The sequence below is a fragment of the Caretta caretta genome, chromosome 7, assembly GCF_965140235.1.
Source record: "Caretta caretta isolate rCarCar2 chromosome 7, rCarCar1.hap1, whole genome shotgun sequence".
Classification (NCBI taxonomy): Eukaryota; Metazoa; Chordata; order Testudines; family Cheloniidae; genus Caretta; species Caretta caretta.
The window spans coordinates 37,880,357-37,900,722 of record NC_134212.1 but is presented as its reverse complement, the minus strand read 5'-3'; the positions used below and the strand labels follow the sequence as shown (position 1 = coordinate 37,900,722).

General features: G+C 40.2%; 1 protein-coding gene across 2 annotated transcripts; it reads right to left on the bottom strand.

Moving 5' to 3' along the window:
• Window positions 1-537: 537 nt before the first annotated feature.
• Window positions 538-20,230, bottom strand: MKRN2OS (MKRN2 opposite strand). 2 transcript variants are annotated; one of them, XM_048857154.2, is made up of 4 exons: window positions 19,737-20,230; window positions 13,251-13,300; window positions 10,924-11,086; window positions 538-1,422 (listed from the first exon to the last, which is right to left on the bottom strand). In XM_048857154.2, exons 1-4 carry the CDS (start codon window positions 19,952-19,954, stop codon window positions 1,158-1,160), a joined length of 696 nt encoding a protein of 231 aa, XP_048713111.1. In that variant the 5' UTR covers window positions 19,955-20,230; the 3' UTR covers window positions 538-1,157. The 2 variants fall into 2 exon arrangements, with proteins under 2 accessions (XP_048713111.1, XP_048713112.1); XM_048857155.2 differs by lacking the exon at window positions 13,251-13,300 and having other exon boundaries at window positions 19,737-20,229.
• Window positions 20,231-20,366: the final 136 nt, after the last annotated feature.

Here is a 20,366-nt window from a genome sequence, read left to right as displayed (position 1 = left end):
GAATGTTGTTGTTTTTTATACTTATTCTACCATTTATACAAAAGTATAAATTAGAGGTGGGACAAAATTAAGAACCATTTATTAGAATTCTGAAGAAAATAGAACCTGGATTCATCCTAGCTCTGGCTGAGCTTTTGCAAAAACTACGAGGAGAAATAAGGCTGAACTCTGCTCTGTTACATTGATATCTATCTGGATTAACTCTAGTGAAGTTATTTAGGGTTTAGAACAGTGAAAACTAGCAAAAGTTGGCCATAATAGGTCAGTGCATGACTGCAGAAACAATCTGTAAAACTGCTGTTCAGTCTTTTCAAATCCTTTAATTTCTTGTTGAGGGACATTCTGACGAGTCCAGTGCTAGTTATGGACACAACAGCCTGCAAAATCTGTTGGCTAGTATAAAATGTTTCTTATAGAGTACTGAATACTTCCAGACACTTCACTGGAAAATAGCCCCTCTAGAGAGAGAGGAGTATAGTTTTACTCCAGCTATTTATTCTTGCAATGGTAGTAAAAATATGGAGGTACAACGTAGCATTTATGATAGTACTTTATGTTTACAAGAAACTGAATGAACACTGCCACTTATTGGTAAAGTTAAAACTTACTCAGTTTGTACCTTATCTCAGGCATTTTAGTATCTGCATATTGCATATGAGGAAAATAGTATATATGACCAGTAATTGCAGTGCTTTCTTAATTCAAGCAGTGTTTTAGTGAATAAGTGTCACCATTCATTTTTGTCACAAACTGTTTTTCTGACTTTGGTCAAAAGGTAATCTACATTTGTTGTTTTAATTTACAACACTCATAGTCTACTACAAAACATGACTACACTCATACAACTTTTAGTATGATATAGCAAACAGGAACATATATAATTTCCCATAGTGATAGTGCTCATGAAAGTTAGCTAGTTGCAGAGTGCAAAATTTTAAAGCTCCCAGAACACACTCATACAAGTCTTTTCCTTCTTGTGTCATGTTAATGTCTTGTAAGAGAGAGATGAAAGGGATGATCCTTTTCTCAGACATATCTGAGTTCTACAGTCAGTCTCTACAATCAGTTAGTTTTCAAATATTGCAGGAAGGCATGTCAGGTATATAGAGGGAGAACTGAAGCTTGGACCCAAAGATTTCCTATTTATGGATCTGTTTTCATTGCTTTGAATGCCTGTAAACATGTAACAATGTGTCCTCTCCAGAATTGTTTTTTTCTTGATCAAGGGTGTCACCAATGTAGAAATAATTTTCTGCTACCTCCTGGTAGACAGTGATATACTTGGAAGCTTTCCTTGTCTGTGGTATCACAAATCTTTCTGTGAATTCACTTTTACTCATTGGCTGCTTACCTTGTGCAGCCAAGACACAGTTAATAAATGCCAGTGCAAAGGTATAACAATTGTGGTGGTGTTCATCGTACCTGTGAAACAGATAACCAGGTTAATGAGACAGACTAGTTCTTCAAATAGTGTGTGTAAATTGGAGATGATGATTTATTGGCTGAGATAAAGAACCATACACCTTCCAAAAATACTAAAATTCTCTTAATGCTACAACTTAAATGCACCTGTAATGATGACTGTCCCTCTGATGCTCTCAGATGCTGCAAAATTGTGGGCATAAAAAAAAGTCAGATTCTAAGCTCTAGCGCATCATTTCTCAAATGTGGCCACATGCGGCAGCCAGGGGCTTTTTGTGCAGCCACAGCCTCCTTGGTGGTGATGGGGGGATGTCCCCCTCCCACCAGTGGTGCCAGTAGGTGTTGGGCCCTGTCCCCCTCTGGAGCCACAAATGCTGGAGAATCAGGCAGGCAGTGGGGCTCGGGCTTCAGACCTGGGGTGGCAGGCTCCAGATGTGTGGCAGTGGGCTCCACCCCCTGCCCGCCTGCCTCCTCTGGCCCTGGGCTCTGGCCATGCAGCTGTGGTCTCTGACCCCCAGCCACAGGGTTTTGGACTCCACCCGTGGGGCTGTGCGATCCAGCCCCAGCCATGCAGCAGTGACTGCTGGCCCCAAGCTCACCCCCGCGCATCCACACACACGTTGCCCTGGCCCCCACTTCGTCCTCTGGCCCTAGTGCATTGCTGCTGGGCTCCAGTCCCCAGACTCACATCCCCAGCCCTGTCACCCCTGGCCCTGAGATGCCTCCCTACCCACCTCTCCATCCAGGGCTTAATTTATCCCCCAGCTTGTCAGGGCTGAGTAAGTCTGTTGTGAAAAGTGATATTTGTATGTTTGTTAATATCACTTTTGACTGCCTCGATAGCAAGTCTGCTGCTGTGAAAAGTGATAAATATCACTTTTCACAGAAACGGATTTATTAGCTAGCAAGTCTTAAAAAAAACAAGCAACCAAAAAAGCAAAAGAAACAACAACAAAAAGGAACAAGAACACAAAGCACATTATTTGTTTCTATTCTGTTTAGGTCCAGTAAAGAACAAAGAAAACTGTACATTATTTTTATTATTGAGTCTGCGAAAAAACCCTACGTAAATAAATTACAATGATTTGGACATGTATATGTGCATATGTATTTGTTTTTCCTGAAGTTAATTGACAATTTTTCCTAATACTTAGAGTGGCCACCAGTAATAGTTGGTGGCCGCACTCTGAGGCCACCAAAAATTTTCTTGTGAGAACCCCTGCTCTAGCGTATGCAATTATAAATTCCAGTGCTTAAAATAAAAAGATAGCTTTGACCAAGTTAGCTATCTATCCCCTTGTTAATTGCTGTACTATTATCTGGTTCAGAAAGCTGTCAACTGCAGCAGTGATTTGAATGTGCCACGACATACATCTTTCACTGTAGTATTTCCTTGGAAGCATAGTTTAAACCAATTAAATGCTATTATTATTATGTTGATCTAGGGGCATATACTCTGCCTGGCAAACTCCTGTTGGCGATAATAAATTGCACATGTATCACAGGTTTCAGAGGAACAGCCGTGTTAGTCTGTATTCGCAAAAAGAAAAGGAGTACTTGTGGCACCTTAGAGACTAACCAATTTATTTGAGCATGAGCTTTCGTGAGCTACAGCTCACTTCATCAGATGTTTACCGTGGAAACTGCAGCAGACTTTATATACACACAGAGAATATGAAACAATACCTCCTCCCACCCCACTGTCCTGCTGGTAATAGCTTATCTAAAGTGATCAACAGGTGGGCCATTTCCAGCACAAATCCAGGTTTTCTCACCCTCCACCCCCCCACACAAATTCACTCTCCTGCTGGTGCTAGCCCATCCAAAGTGACAACTCTTTACATAATCAAGTCGGGCTATTTCCTGCATAGATCCAGGTTTTCTCACATCCCCCCCACCCCCATACACACACAAACTCACTCTCCTGCTGGTAATAGCTCATCTAAACTGACCACTCTCCAAGTTTAAATCCAAGTTAAACCAGAACATCTGGGGTGGGGGGGTAGGAAAAAACAAGAGGAAACAGGCTACCTTGCATAATGACTTAGCCACTCCCAGTCTCTATTTAAGCCTAAATTAATAGTATCCAATTTGCAAATGAATTCCAATTCAGCAGTTTCTCGCTGGAGTCTGGATTTGAAGTTTTTTTGTTTTAAGATAGCGACCTTCATGTCTGTGATTGCGTGACCAGAGAGATTGAAGTGTTCTCCGACTGGTTTATGAATGTTATAATTCTTGACATCTGATTTGTGTCCATTTATTCTTTTACGTAGAGACTGTCCAGTTTGACCAATGTACATGGCAGAGGGGCATTGCTGGCACATGATGGCATATATCACATTGGTGGATGTGCAGGTGAACGAGCCTCTGATAGTGTGGCTGATGTTATTAGGCCCTGTGATGGTGTCCCCTGAATAGATATGTGGGCACAATTGGCAACGGGCTTTGTTGCAAGGATAAGTTCCTGGGTTAGTGGTTCTGTTGTGTGGTATGTGGTTGTTGGTGAGTATTTGCTTCAGGTTGCGGGGCTGTCTGTAGGCAAGGACTGGCCTGTCTCCCAAGACTTGTGAGAGTGTTGGGTCATCCTTTAGGATAGGTTGTAGATCCTTAATAATGCGTTGGAGGGGTTTTAGTTGGGGGCTGAAGGTGACCGCTAGTGGCGTTCTGTTATTTTCTTTGTTAGGCCTGTCCTGTAGTAGGTAACTTCTGGGAACTCTTCTGGCTCTATCAATCTGTTTCTTTACTTCTGCAGGTGGGTATTGTAGTTGTAAGAAAGCTTGACAGAGATCTTGTAGGTGTTTGTCTCTGTCTGAGGGGTTGGAGCAAATGCAGTTGTATCGCAGAGCTTGGCTGTAGACGATGGATCGTGTGGTGTGGTCAGGGTGAAAGCTGGAGGCATGCAGGTAGGAATAGCGGTCAGTAGGTTTCCGGTATAGGGTGGTGTTTATGTGGCCATTGTTTATTAGCACTGTAGTGTCCAGGAAGTGGATCTCTTGTGTGGACTGGACCAGGCTGAGGTTGGTGGTGGGATGGAAATTGTTGAAATCATGGTGGAATTCCTCAAGGGCTTCTTTTCCATGGGTCCAGATGATGAAGATGTCATCAATATAGCGCAAGTAGAGTAGGGGCTTTAGGGGACGAGAGCTGAGGAAGCGTTGTTCTAAATCAGCCATAAAAATGTTGGCATACTGTGGGGCCATGCGGGTACCCATAGCAGTGCCGCTGATCTGAAGGTATACATTGTCCCCAAATGTGAAATAGTTATGGGTAAGGACAAAGTCACAAAGTTCAGCCACTAGGTTAGCCGTGACATTATCGGGGATAGTGTTCTTGACGGCTTGTAGTCCATCTTTGTGTGGAATGTTGGTGTAGAGGGCTTCTACATCCATAGTAGCCAGGATGGTGTTATCAGGAAGATCACCGATGGATTGAAGTTTCCTCAGGAAGTCAGTGGTGTCTCGAAGGTAGCTGGGAGTGCTGGTAGCGTAGGGCCTGAGGAGGGAGTCTACATAGCCAGACAATCCTGCTGTCAGGGTGCCAATGCCTGAGATGATGGGGCGCCCAGGATTTCCAGGTTTATGGATCTTGGGTAGTAGATAGAATATCCCAGGTCGGGGTTCCAGGGGTGTGTCTGTGCGGATTTGATCTTGTGCTTTTTCAGGAAGTTTCTTGAGCAAATGCTGTAGTTGCTTTTGGTAACTCTCAGTGGGATCATAGGGTAATGGCTTGTAGAAACTCGTGTTGGAGAGCTGCCGAGCAGCCTCTTGTTCATATTCCGACCTATTCATGATGACAACAGCACCTCCTTTGTCAGCCTTTTTTATTATGATGTCAGAGTTGTTTCTGAGGCTGTGGATGGCATTGCGTTCCGCATGGCTGAGGTTATGGGGCAAGTGATGCTGCTTTTCCACAATTTCAGCCCGTGCACGTCGGCGGAAGCACTCTATGTAGAAGTCCAGTCTGCTGTTTCGACCTTCAGGAGGAGTCCATCTAGAATCCCTCTTTCTGTAGTGTTGGCAGGGAGACCTCTGTGGATTAGTATGTTGTTCAGAGGTATTTTGGAAATATTCCTTGAGACGGAGACGTCGAAAATAGGATTCTAGGTCACCACAGAACTGTATCATGTTCGTGGGGGTGGAGGGGCAGAAGGAGAGGCCCCGAGATAGAACAGCTGCTTCTGCTGGGCTGAGAGTATAGTTGGATAGGTTAACAATATTGCTAGGTGGGGTGAGGGAACCATTGCTGTGGCCCCTTGTAGCATGTAGTAGTTTAGAAAGTTTAGTGTCTTTTTTCTTTTGTAGAGAAGCAAAGTGTGCGTTGTAAATGGCTTGTCTAGTTTTAGTAAAATCCAGCCACGAGGAAGTTTGTGTGAAAACCTGGATTTGTGCTGGAAATGGCCCACCTGTTGATCACTTTAGATAAGCTATTACCAGCAGGACAGTGGGGTGGGAGGAGGTATTGTTTCATGATTTCTGTGTGTATATAAAGTCTGCTGCAGTTTCCACGGTAAACATCTGATGAAGTGAGCTGTAGCTCACGAAAGCTCATGCTCAAATAAATTGGTTAGTCTCTAAGGTGCCACAAGTACTCCTTTTCTTTTTACATGTATCACAAGGGCAGAAATGCCTTTAAGTAACTAATTGAAATGGAGTTAACACTTGAAAGACAAATTAACATTTTTTCTATATGTTCTTTTCCCCATTTTTAACCAGAATATTATTCTTCAAGTTGGACTGTCCTATGGAACCACCTAAGCCAAAAGTAGGCTGCAATTGTCTGTCTTTTTATCTTTGTATTGTTTCTCAACCTCTCCTATAAGTTAATAGTATGTATCTTAAGAATTTTTGCAGCAATAGCAGTCAACTTTAATATAATCTTATCTCTTTCTCCTCCTGCACATCTCTGGTGGTCTTACTACTCCCCCCGCCCCCTTACTACTTCACTTCCCTTCTGTAAACCCCTGCACAGACCACCTGCTCTGTCCCCTACCTGATTCTATGCCCTTTCCATAACCACCTCCCATTCCTACAGAAATCTTGCTTCTCCTAGTCCTTTGACCCTCTCTCCTCTTGCCTCCTGTATAGCTGTCACTTCTGTGTTATATATTATGTACTGTGTATCTCCTGGCAAGGGGACCTATGAATGCACAAGACTTGCTTGTTACCCCTGGGAATTTACAATATTCATTTGCAACATCCAGTCTTCTGCAGACTTGTAGCATGGAGGACTGAGTCTAGTTCAAAGCATTCTGCTATTTCTCTTCAAAGCTCTTTTGCTTTGGTGCATGATGTATTTATAGTGACCTCTGACTTCTGGTTTGCTAAGCATGTTATTGCCTGAATATACTTGCTTCATCATAGCTTATTGTTTTAGTTAAGTTTCAGAGTAGCAGCTGTGTTAGTCTGTATTCGCAAAAAGAAAAGGAGTACTTGTGGCACCTTAGAGACTAACACATTTATTTGAGCATAAGCTTTCGTGAGCTACAGCTCACTTCATCGGATGCATTCGATCAGCACACCCTGTCGAAAAGGGACACTGGTGGCTCCAGTCAGCACCACTGACTGGGCTGTTAAATGCCGGGTCTGTGGTGGTAAGACAGGCTAGTCTGTACCTGTCCTGGGTGGCACTGCGTTGTGTCCCAGAAGCAGCCAGAAGGACAGGTCCGGCTCCCAGGCAGGAGTGCCAGGGCGCTCCGGGCACTGCCCCCGCCCCCAGTACTGGCTCCAAATGGGAGCTGGGTGGGGAGGGGCATACCTGCAGGCAAAAGCAGCACGCAGAGCGCCCTGGCCCCTCAGCCCAGGACCTGGACATGCATCCGATGAAGTGAGCTGTAGCTCACGAAAGCTTATGCTCAAATAAATTTGTTAGTCTCTAAGGTGCCACAAGTACTCCTTTTTCTCTTTGTTTTAGTTAAGTAATTATAAGTAAATATGCTGCATTGCACAACAGCTGGGAAACCCCAGTGCAATTTTCTCACTAGTCCTAGTCCAAATTTAAAACGTTTGGATGCCTAAAGTTAGTCTGCTTGTGCCCAACCCAGCAAAGCACATGCTTAAGTGTTTCTGCTGAAACAAGGTCATAATGGGGTATAGCACTGTAACAGAAAATGGGTTCCATTGCTGTTTATTGAAGATAACTTGGGGGATTTTAGTTTGCCATCATTGTATTTATAACAAATGACGCATTATCACATTCATCACTATCAAACGTGTTCAGGGCCATCCTTAGGATTTATGGGGCCCTATGCAGTATTAAACTGGTGCCCCTATGCCTGATGGCAGCCCGGCTTATGTGTATTTTAGATAAGGGTGGTCTTTTGAAGGATTTATTTAAAAAAGCTATATGTCTGAAGATCCAAGCATTTAAGGCTAAATAAAGATGAATACTCGGATTGTGCATCTAAAAATCTATATAAGGATTTTTTAGAGATGTGATTTTTATAATCTTCAGCAACACACTAATGAAATATTATTTTGAAAACAAATTTTAAACTAAGGTCCTATAGACTAACATGTTCTGAGTAAATATTACAGTAATGCACAGCTGTTTTTGTCAGTAAATTCAGAAACTGACAGTATATACCTGGGGGTTGGCAAATGCCTGCTAAAGGGCTTCATTACCACTTGAATGGCTCTTTAGCAGTTTAAATGTTGTGTTAATAGGTCTGGCAGGCTGGAAGGCTTTTTCACTTTTAAGTACTAGATCCCCTCTGGAGGAAGACTCACCAGGCTGCAGCAGCCAGTTGTGATGGGAGCCTGCAGGAAGGGTCAGAACAGGGATAGGAAGAGGCAGACGGGTGGACACTAAGACCCAGGGGCACTGCAAATGTATGCTGTATATGTCTAAGGATGGCCCTGAATGTGTTTTTAGATTACCACCTTTGAATGGGAAATATGGCCTGGTATTAGCAAAAATAAAGTTGCCTGTAACTTAAGCCACTGGAGGATATCTATGTCTGACTCAGTTGCCACTCCTACTCTTTCTTGCATTTATATATACCATTTAAAAAAAACGGCAGAAAGGCACCATTCATTGCATCTAATTTTTACAGACTCTTCCAATAAAAAGCAAGGTATAGTTTAGTGTCCCCACGCAGATAACTTAATTTAAATTAAAAGAGGGAATTTAGGTATTTTATAGTCTCCTCTACATTCCTAGGCAATATACAAAGTATGTGGGGTCTCTTAAAATACAACACAAGTCTTTCCCACAAATGTTTTATAACCTTTAATTTAGAAGGAAAGCTGAGACAACATGGCTTATTTTAAAAATTGAGTTCAGAGACAGTGATTTTATTCTTTTCCTAAGGAGCTGCTCTCAGTGAAATCACAAATATTTCTTGGAATACATTTTTACTCTTCACTTGCTGCCTCTACTTGCTTTCCACAGATATCTAATGATCCCAGTAGAGACCACTCCTGGGATCTTTGTATTGTATTTGTAACTTGGAAGCATGACTGATTTTCTTTCAGGTCTTGGGAAGGGACATATTAAATCAGATTTTTCATGCTGAAGCCCAAGATCATTCACATAGTTGGTGTGTTAACACATTATAGTCATCTAAGCTTTATTGTTTGAGAGAGAACTAAATTCTTAGGATATAAAATTATAATGGCTACAAATCACACATTGTCTTTAGAATCATGCAGAAAATAATGAGAGAGAAACCAAAACCGTAAATGAATATTATCGGTCTCAGACAAAACCAGTGGCTTACAGTTACTGCAGCAGGGGGAGCACAAAATCTGGATCAGCAGAAAATACACTTTGTCATCACAGCACTAGACTGTATAACAAAAAGGTAAAATGTAACTTCTATAGCTACTTTCAAAGGTTACGCAGATTTTAGAACAATTTAAAATAATGATCTTTACTTTTGGTTAAAGTAAGTTCAAGAAAAACATTTTTTGTCAGTGAGTCAATTAATTTGCTTCAGCTCCATTTCAAGACTTTGCTTGTATGCCTGCCAGTCATTTGGAAGCAAATTAAAGAACAGGAATTAGAACTAGTTGGCCCAATGCTTGCTGAGGTTCAAAATGCAGTAATAAAACTAGTTCACTACAAAAAACTTAACGCAGGACCAATTTTTTAAAATTTGTGTTTGAATCTGCATAGTTTTGGTGAATGATCTGAAAAATCTGTGTAAAATTGCTATCTATACTATTAGAATATCTAGAAAGCTCAATATGTCACCATTTAGATTGGGTGTGCATGGACAGAGTGACTGCAGGCATACTTGGGACTAGTAGGTCACTTTTGTGAGTAAGCTGTCTAGGAATTAAATATTCTTGCTATCAAAAAGGCTTGTAGAAAAAGTGTAAATACCTAACCGTCTCTCCACCATCATTTTGTTTGACATCAAATTACTTTTAAGAAGAAACACTTACGAGTGGGAATTTAAAAAGTGCCAGACTAACTGGAAGTCAATGGGACTCATTTTCTGAAGTCACTTAGTTGCTTTTGAAAATTTAACTTGAAATCAAATCCTTTTGATTTCAGCCAAAAAGACAAGGAAGACTCAAAAAGAAATGTTAAAATACACCACTACAGCAGCCAAACATACAGTGGTTAAAATTGGGCTTGGTTCTACAAAATACCAAGTGTCCTCTCATTGACTTCAGCGTTTCACACAATTGGGCCCAAATAGGATATTTAGTAATTTCACTTTTTAAAATGAACATTTAGAGCATCAGCCTTCTCCTTTGAAGCTGTAAGTTTGTTGTTTGCCTGTATGCCTGGTGAGGTGACATGCATGTTCCAGCCTGACCACATCACTGATGATGCTGTTGTCAGCCATCAGCCCCTATGGAACCTAAAAAGAATGAAGCATTCTATGCCGAACATGATGGTTTTGTGCTGACGTCTTTCCCTAGTTAATTAGCAAAAGGAAAACATTGCAAACTAGCTGGAACTGCTGGAGATAAGCCTGATAGTATATTTTTTCCATTTCTGACTATTGACATGAAGTACGCATCTGGATGTACACTGTGGATGAAAGTCTGACTCCACTGAAGTCAATGGCAAAGCTCCCATAGACTTCAGTGAGGTCAGGATTTTACCCTGTAGATCAAAAGGTAGCTAGAGGGTTGAATCCCATAACCAGTGATTCTTTGACTACAGAACTGGGAAAAGTCAGTGATTCTCTTTCCACAGCCAACCATACATTCTTCAGGAGCCATGACTTGGTGAGGAGAATGTTATCAGTAGTGCACAAACTCACATTGCTAAAGAATTGACCTTAATACGCTGTAGAGGTTCTGCATTCCATCAGCGTTGTCTGTTACTTCAATAATTACCTCAAAATACCCTTTTCTGTTAACAAAGGTGTCGATTTTCAAGTGGTGTTTTGTAGGAAGGAGTTATTCAGACTGGCTCCTGTATGACTGGGTAAATCAATCTCAGCTGTGAACCACATGTTTAGCAGAATCCAAAGCTGAATATCCCAATTCATCATCCTTTAATAATTACTATTCTAGTACATCTATCTGCTAAACAACATACCTGTGAAAAAACCAGGCCTCTCCCGTAGAGAATTCTTCTAGGTACTTATCCCATTGTTCAAGCAGTCCATACATGTCTGGCTGCATTAGTGGGATACTAATGCATTGCTCCCACCCAAGTTCAACTCTATGAATGCCTGTTTCATTGTAATTATACACCAACCCTGGAAACATAAGCAGCAGATTGTCAGCAAGGGAGGAGAATCAGAAATAAAAGTCCACTGTTATAAGATGAGACAGCTAGTTACAACAATATTGCTTTCCCTAATGGCATTATTCATGACAGTACAGTAATTACTACAGCCTGCAGATTACTGTTTCCCCCCTAAAACAACATATTATGACATGTCTAATCTTGATCATGAAACAGTTTGCATTTTTATACTGTAATTTCACTTTGCATTTGTTAAAAAATCAGTGGAAAAATAAATTTGATCCAAAACCTTAGATTCTGAAAAATAACCTTTCACAAAACCTAAACCCAAAAGGTTTTCTTTAAACTCCAGATGAAACATTCTCTTTTAAACTAAATTATTGTTCCTCTGCCATGTTTGCAACCCTAATATGGCAGCATGGTGCTAGTACATGAAATTGAAATTATCCAGAAAGAGACTATAAATTAAAGTAAAACTGACATCTATTTTCATTGTCCAAGATGAGGAAAAAATGCAAAAAGTAAACAGCACTGACAATGATAAATTAGATTTTTAAAATTCTATAATTTTAATAATCAGAGGGATTATAGCATGTGGGCAAGGACTTTTAAAAAATATTTTTAATTTAACAATTGTCCCTTTAAGATCAGTATGTGCTTAAAAATCAGCAGCAACAATTCAGCATAGTTAAATCTCATTAAAAGGCCATAGTACAGTGGGCTGCCTAGTTAGTTCTTTGTGCTGGAGATGGACAAAATGGGGCTGTGCTTGGTTTTGAATGTGGGTTCCATTTTTGTCCATACTTCCAAAATTTGTGGGGTCTGGGGAGGATAATAAATGGTTCTGGTTCGGGGTCAAGACAGAATCCTGGATTCAAATTCTCGGTCTTGGTGAAATCCTAATGTCATTAAAGTCAATGGTAAAATTTCCATTAACTTCAGTTGGGCCAGGATTTCTTTGCAGGTCTTTTGTAGTAAAGGGGAGGATGTTTTTTAACAGCAAGCCTCATATGTCACCATGTTATACCAATAAATTAAAAACCAGCAGGATCTTATTAAAGGGAAAAAGGCAAAATACCACATTTATTGTGACTACAGAAAGAATCATAGTAAGCAGTTAGTTATAACATTCCATTCAATCTCATATTTATTCACACATTCATTCATACAAACACACACACACAAAGGTTCTGCAAGGTTGTTATCATAGTTACCAGCCTTAGAGTTGCTCATGCCAAGCCACTGGCCAGGTGGCCTGGACATGAGGAGGGAGCAGGGCCTTGTCAGATGCTCATCTGATGCTCCTGGAAGTTGGTTTGCAGAATCAGACCCCCCAAAGTTCTCACTTTCTAGAGTCTATTTTTATAGGAATTTATTCCTAGGCTAGTCTGTGGGAATTGTTTCATCATGCTGTTGCTGAATCTATCAGCAGATAGCACATTCCTGACGGCTCCGTGCTGCTAGATGTTATCTTGTTCTTTGGTTCTCCCGTCCTTGAGGCTGTTGGGTGGATTCCAGTCTGCCTCTGGGGGGGGAGGGGGGGGTCCTCTGGTTATTTCCACTTGACGCCTTCTTCAGCCGATAGACACTGGATTCTTAGGCTGACACCTCCCTGATCATTCAGTTGTTATCCACACCAAGCATCCATCCACATACATCCTCTATCTCTATTTTAATCACAATTGTTAATACAACAAAAGGGTGGGGAGTCTCTGGGTTCTGTTTCTGTTATTACAGAGTATTGCTTTGAGTCTCTCTCTGTGTGAATTGCTTTGAGAACAGACTCTGTCTTAGAATGTACTATCGCAATTAGCAGCTTGCAAGCTTCACACATAGAAGAAGAGAAACAGTACCAAAAACCAAGAGACCTCTTAATTAGTAATACCCTGGAATTTAAACTATGGGGAATCAAACTCATTTGTGATTTTAATACAGAACTTCTTTAATATGATCCAACAACCATAGCAATGTAGAATTGACTGGCTTGGAAATGAGTGCCATTCAGCTCTCAGGCAGTAAGACTACTTTAGCCCCAAATGTCGGTTTGGGAGGGTAGAGAGCAGGAAAGCCAAATATTAAATATACAGTGCAAATCCTAGTAAGGTAGTGGAGAAACATTAGAGATGCACAACATTTTTAAAAAGAATATAAACTAATTGCAAAGCCCGTATTACCATTAGTATTGGTTATTCCGACATGGAGATCAGAGCTTCCATCATACTCTCTGAAAGAAAAACGGGAATGTTTTCATGACTGAAAATATGTTATTTCTTGTAAATATTGCTTGGCTTTAGATCTGGTATGCAAAAATTTCTACCACTTTCCCCTTCTGGCCTATTAAAAATAACCTGAAAAGGCTGTTTTCTCTGTTGGTATTTTGGATCCCGACTAAAACCAGGATGGGGACAAGCAAATGGAAATGAACAACCACCACCATGAAAAACTTAAAAGACAAATGTTTTCATTCCCAGAAAAGGTTCAGGGTTTGGTTTTATTTTACCCAAACAAGTTCACTCATCTCTGATTAGGACAAAACAGGATGGACTGATTTAAATAACTCATTTAAATCACCAATTTTAATCATGATTTAAATCAACAAACAGAAAACTTTTATGTAATAATCAATTTTAATCTTGTTTCGCATCTGTACTCTTTACCTATTTTCCTAAAGAAAGGTTGATTCTCGTTGGTTGGTGTAATTCAGTACAGGAGAACCTCAGAGTTGCAAACTGACTGGTCAACCACGCACCTCATTTGGAACTGGAAGTATGCAATCAGGCAACAGAGACCAAACAAAAAAGCAAGTACTGTGTTAAACATAAACTACTTTTTTAAAAAGGGGAAAGTTTAAAAAAAAAAAAATTTGACAAGGTAAGGAAACTGTTTCTGTGCTTGTTTCATTTAAATTAAGATGATTAAAACAGTATTTTTCTTTTGAATAGTAAAGTTTCAAAGCTGTATTAAGTCAATGTTCAGTTGTAAACTTTTGAAAGAACCATAATATTTTGTTCAGTTACAAACATTTCAGTTATGAACAACCTCCGTTCCCGAGGTGTTCATAACTCTGAGGTTCTACTGTACTACTTTTTGCTAACCAGAAAGTACATCTAGATACATCTATTTAAGCAATTATATAGCTTGACATACATTTACTCAGCTTCTTAATTTTTACATGTTTATTATGTTATAAAGTGGTGAATGATGCATATATTTACTAGATAATATTTTACTTGTGATTTGTCAGGCTGCATTTGGATGGAAATTCAAATTAAATTAAAAATGAACAAAAACAGCATTTTAAATTTGTTTTTAACAGTTTAATAGTTGTTTAAATAGTTAAATAAAACTACCTTAAATATGCTGGATACATAAGAAATAAAGTGATTTATCAAACCAAGGAAGTATATCTGTAGTTTAGTGAACTGAACTGATAGTTTCTGGCCATCATGTTCTAAAATCTTAAAGGACTAGTAGGTGAGTGGCAGATACTACCTATTTGGTTGATTTAATGTACCCTCCCTATGCACATGCACATCATTTGAAAGCTTAATATGTCTACTTTAAGATGAGGTATGTTATGGAGTGGTCCAGTGACGCCGTTATCATAGATTTGGGATAAACAGTGACAACGTGTTTAAATGACATCTTCAAAATATTTGCATTCATTTGTGTAAGTTTCATGACTCTGTGTATTATTTCAAGACATAAAATTGGATTTTTTTTTTGTGATTTCAGAGCAACACAACCATAATTTAAAGAGTAAAACAAAGTATAATTAATTTGCACAGGTATCATTGAAATGTAAGAGTGCTGGTGACATTTCTAATCAACATCATTGTCATCATCTTGTTCATCATTATGATCTTTGTTAAGTGTGCATGGGTTACCACAGTCTTTGTCTGGGCATGTACACAGTTCAGTGCAGGAAAGATTGTTCTGACTACAGACAGTTGATTTTTCTCAAGTATTTTTTTCATGGCTCGTTGGTTCGGGGTGTGTTCTAGGTTTTTCAAATACTGCGCACTGTATAAGAGACTCTGATTGTCCATGGAGAGTTAAGTGACTTTTTTTTCCCATGCTTCAGTGATATGTCTTGTGATGCTTCGTTATCTGCAGACTGTTGTTGAAATGCCACTCTAGCCATTGAATGGAAGGTATTCTTCCCATCAGTTATCTCTGTGTTGATGTCTATATTATCATCTCCTTCATGAATGAGATTTCCACCAGCATGAAGTGATACAATTCCATTTAGAATGAACACACCTGCCTGTAGTCAGTTTTTGCAGAACTAGTAATTGATGCAGAAGCCATTAAGGTGTAGTATGTCAATTAAATTGAGACCCAAATTCATAGTGTAGCTATGCAGCAAGACTTATGAGTAAGGCTACGTGTTAGTCACAGGTATTTTTAGTAAAAGTCATGGACAGGTCACAGGCAGTAAACAAAAATTTACGGCCCGTGACCTGTCCATGACTTGTACTATATACCCCTGACTAAATCTTGGGTGCTCTGGGACAGGGGGTGGCCCAAGGGTGCCGCAGGTGCTCTGGGTGCAGGGGTGGGCAATGGTGCATAGCCTGGGACCCCTCAGCTGCTAGGGGGCGAGAGGTTGGTGGGGCTGGAAGGTTCTCTACCTGGCTCTGCGTGGCTCCCCGGAAGCAGCGACATGTCCCTCAGCTCCTATGCAGAGGCACGGCCAGTGGGGCTCTGCACACTACCCCCACCCTGAACGCTGGCTCTGCAGCTCCCATTGGCCAGGAACCATGGCCAATAGGAGCTGTTGGGGCAGCTGCAGTGCACAGAGCTGTCTGGCCACACCTCAGCCTAGGACGGAGCCAAGGGACATGTTGCCGCTTCCAGGGAGCCCCACGAGGTAAATGCCACCCAGAGCCCTCACCCATGCCCCAACCCCTTGCCTCACCCCTGGTGGCCTGAGACTGCCCCAGCAGCAGCTGGTGCGGCTGTCCCATGGGCTGCCTGAGCTGCTCAAGCGGCCCCTGGTCAACCACACCAGCCGCTGCAGAAGTCACGGAGGTCCCAAAAAGTCATGGAATCTGTGACTTCCATGACAGACTCTCAGTCTTACTTATGAGCAGTGATGTGATAATTTTGGAACTGTGAAATACTATACGCTCCGCAATTGAGAGGCACCTTCTTTGAATGTCTTCTGAAGGATGATACTCATTTTATCTATCAAAGGACAAACTCCTGCACCAGTGGGGCACAAAAGTAGTTGATCACTGTAAACTACAACTACCTAGCTTTGAGTAATAATCTGAGGCTTTCATTTTGGCTATATCAGACTGAAGGATTGAAGTGGCATTATTCAAAACTATTTGTTAATTTGAAAGCTGTTCATCAGGCCCACTCGGAAGAACAACATCCATAAAACAGTTGGATGATTTAAGTTTCTGCTTCAGATTACTAGCAACTTGAGTAGTGTCAGCTAATATTATTGCATAGCCTAGAACAATGGTTGACTGGCTTTGTCCATGCTTTGCATGGAATGAAATTGCAGAATCAGTGTTTTTTCTAATCTGGCATGTAATTTGCTACTGGAATAGCTTGCAGTTTCTACGTCTGAGGGAAGTAGAGCTTTATAGCTAGGACAGGAGAAGAGCCTTCTTTTGTACATAGACAATGATCTTATCTCTTCAATCAGCTGATGAAATATCATAAGGGGACTGTATTGTTGAAGAGAAACTAGATGGTTTTGCTTTAAGATTCATTTTACTCACATAGGAAGAAAGGCAGGTAGAGTGATAAACTGCATTTTAGCAATCAAATCTTCCAGAGATATTCTCTGCAACATGTCATCATTTCCTCTTTGAAGTGCTGCCTCCCTTAGATTGGTTGCTTTCTCAAATATTTCTATTTTATGAAGTTGCTTGTATTTTTTGTGTGGTTTTCTCAAGTGAACAATACAACTGGACTAATCACTGGAGGATGTGTTTACTCTGGTAGCTATAGAAGCAGATTGAACACGATTGATGTTCTCTGGTCGGATTCAGAGTTTTCTTTTCTGGATTCAGTACAACTCTGACATGTGCCAAATTCCACTTACTTATGTATTTCTGAAAGCAATCCCTGTGATAGTGTTGGTGGCCTATCATCTAAACTACAAGACTCATATAGTAGTCTCCAGTACAGTTCATCTCTCCTAGATTCTGCTGCCAGCATCACAGAATACTGTCCAAGACTGGTGGCTTTTGACAGTTTTTTGCATTCTTTTGATTTTTCTTGACAAATAACACATTTTTCAAAGTTTGTGAAGAGTCTTTTTCTCTTTGATGGATGCTTTAAAGGGCTTGTATTCTTCATGTCTTCATATACTATAACTTTCTTGTAGAGGTAAAATGCCCAAAGTATATTGCTGGCATTACCACCACCATATTTCATCTTGTACAAGTATACAGACTTATGTTAAAGTAGATATATGTTAGTATCAAAATTGCCATTTTTGATTACTAAACATTTTGATTGAATCTCAGTAGGAAGCTGCATATTGTTATCTAACACTAATACTTAGGTGTCACTGAATTAAAAAGCTAGTTTCTAGAATATTTCAAAGGTTAGTACTGCATGCACAGGCAGTTACATATTAAAACAGCCTACCAGACAGACTAGCAGCTACATTGTAAGTACAAAAGCTAACAAATGGAAAAGCATTATATTAGGAACTCATATATATTTATATCTACCCACTATGCAGTATAAACTGTGAGGACACAATCTACTCCTACTGTGCACAACCTTCATTGTGAGACTAATCTGGTCAGCAAATTTCAACTGAAAATATAGAAAACTATGGTAATAATTTGTAAGCTACTTTGACAATTAAGAACATGCAATATGGAAACATTTCATATTAGTATACTGCAAATGTTGATATTCACCATTTTTGCCACATGCTAAACAGCTTCATAATTTCTAAAAAAAAAAAAAAATACTTGTCCATGCAAAATCAGTAAAAATCTTGTAATGGATTTTTGTTTGGTAGCTTTGACCAATAACATTAAGGTGTTAATTTTAACTTAAACAGTAAAAACTACAGTCAGTCATATTGCAGTGTTCCTGGAACAGTACAAAAATGACGCTATCATTTTTTATACCATCGTTTCATCTCACGTACGGACTTATGGAACCCCTTGACATCTCCAAATCATACCTCATCTAAACAAACAACATAAGACTTCAAATTATATATGATGTGGGTGTGTGTAGGGTGGGTACACTAAACTCCTGAGATATAGCCCTTTTTGGAGAATTGCTGTATGCCTATAGTAGATCTCATCCTCTCTCTCCTTGTTTTTAGTCATAGATTGGAGAGAAAAACAAACTTTCCTACTTTTTCAACTCCCAGTTGGTTTTCAACTTTGAATGATATAGTCTAATGGTGGACAACCTGCGGCCTGCATGCGGCCAATCAGGGTACTCTGATTGCGGTTCGCGAGACATTTTGCTGACATTGATCATCCGCAGGCATGGCCCCCCGCAGTTCCCATTGGCCCAGACCATGCCTGCGGACGGTCAACATAAACAAAACGTCTTGTGGCCCGCAATCAGATTACCCTGATGGGCCGCATGCGGCCTGCAGGTTGCCCACCACTGATCTAGTCAGTGCAAGGAACTAGTTGAATAAACTGGAATGAAGAAAACATTTTCTCTCCATCTGCAGAAGAGGCAACCGCTGTTACAAGCTCATATTGCACTTTAGCAAACGGGGCCCAGGTACTTAGTGAGTGACTTCCACCAGTTCTGTGCTTTGACTTTCTTTAAAGCTTTGGCAGAAAACATGTAATGCCTGTTGTGTTGTGTTTTTTTTTTAATTTAATTTTAATAGATTATAGCACGTTTAGCCTTAACAAAGGTAGTTTATCTTTAAAAGAAAAATTTATTTAAATGAAAAACACACATGCTGCTGTGGTCACCAGCAACAAAGGAGGGATGAGCAGAACAATGAGCCCAGAATCATAGTGTACAGCTCACACTGCAGAGCCTTGGATCACTCATAGATGAAAAATCAAGGCCCAGATTGCCTGTTTCTGACACTAAAACTGACGGAAGGAGGTTCTGGGAGAGGAACTTCATTCAGTTTGACTTTATTGAAAACTCATTCTTTAAAAAGTAATAAACACTGGCATCTTTCCCTCTAAAGGAGAAAACTGGTATACATGTATAACTCATTGTTTTACATATATAGAATCTTTCAACATCACCTTTAATTCTAGTGTCTGAATAAAATGTCATATAATTTATATAAGATTTTAAATCAGAACTCCCCTATGTAATCAATAATACAGTATGGTCCAAGGAATCTTAAAAAAATAAAAGCCATGTTCTTGTGTATATACATACACAGTATGTTCAGTTTGATACACATTAGAAAAATTACCATGACAGAGACAAATCCTGAGGATTTTACTCAGTTTCCACTCAGGTAAAACTCTCATTGAATTAACTGGGAGTTTCCCTGATCCTGCAAGATCTTAATCTGGTAGGTTTTACACACCTGAGTAGTTCCATTGGCTTTGGTGGAACTCTTTACTTGTAGGATCAGGTCACTGGAAGCAGTAATACATATTAACATAAGCAAATGCTATAAGCAAACATTTAGAAACACTTCATTTAGCAATGGTAACAAAACAAAATATCCATACCTAAGAAACGTTCCTGTAGTAGGTTTAAGTAAAAATGAACATTTCTGCCTATGCCCGTTGACAAATGGGCTGGGAATGCTGACAGGTGCATCTTCCAGTCTCCTGTAGTTTAGACTCTGCCCACAAACAGGGCACAGCTTGGGCACATAGGAACAAAATATGTCCTTCTTACAATGGCTGAACTTGATTAAGCCTTTCTCTGAGTCCAAGGACTGCATTGTTTCAGCCAACTACTTGTGCAAATACAGGGAAGCTTTCTGAAACGATCTTATTTTGCTGCCTATCACAATCTCACCCGGAGCAGGTGGATCACTGGATTAGGAATGGATGTTATTCGGTGATGTCATTCAGAATGACAGCCCACTTAACCACTCACTGTTAGGATAACTAGTAACTGGAGACATAAGGTTTGGACATCCTCTTAAAGAGCTAGTGTTCATTTTAATATTAATTAAAAACCCACCTTGATTATCATACACATTGTGAAGAGAGTGGTCACTTTGGATGGGCTATTACTAGCAGGAGAGTGAGTTTGGGGGGGGGGGGAGGTGGAGGGTGAGAAAACCTGGATTTGTGCTGGAAATGGCCCAACTTGATGATCACTTTAGATAGCTATTACCAGCAGGACAG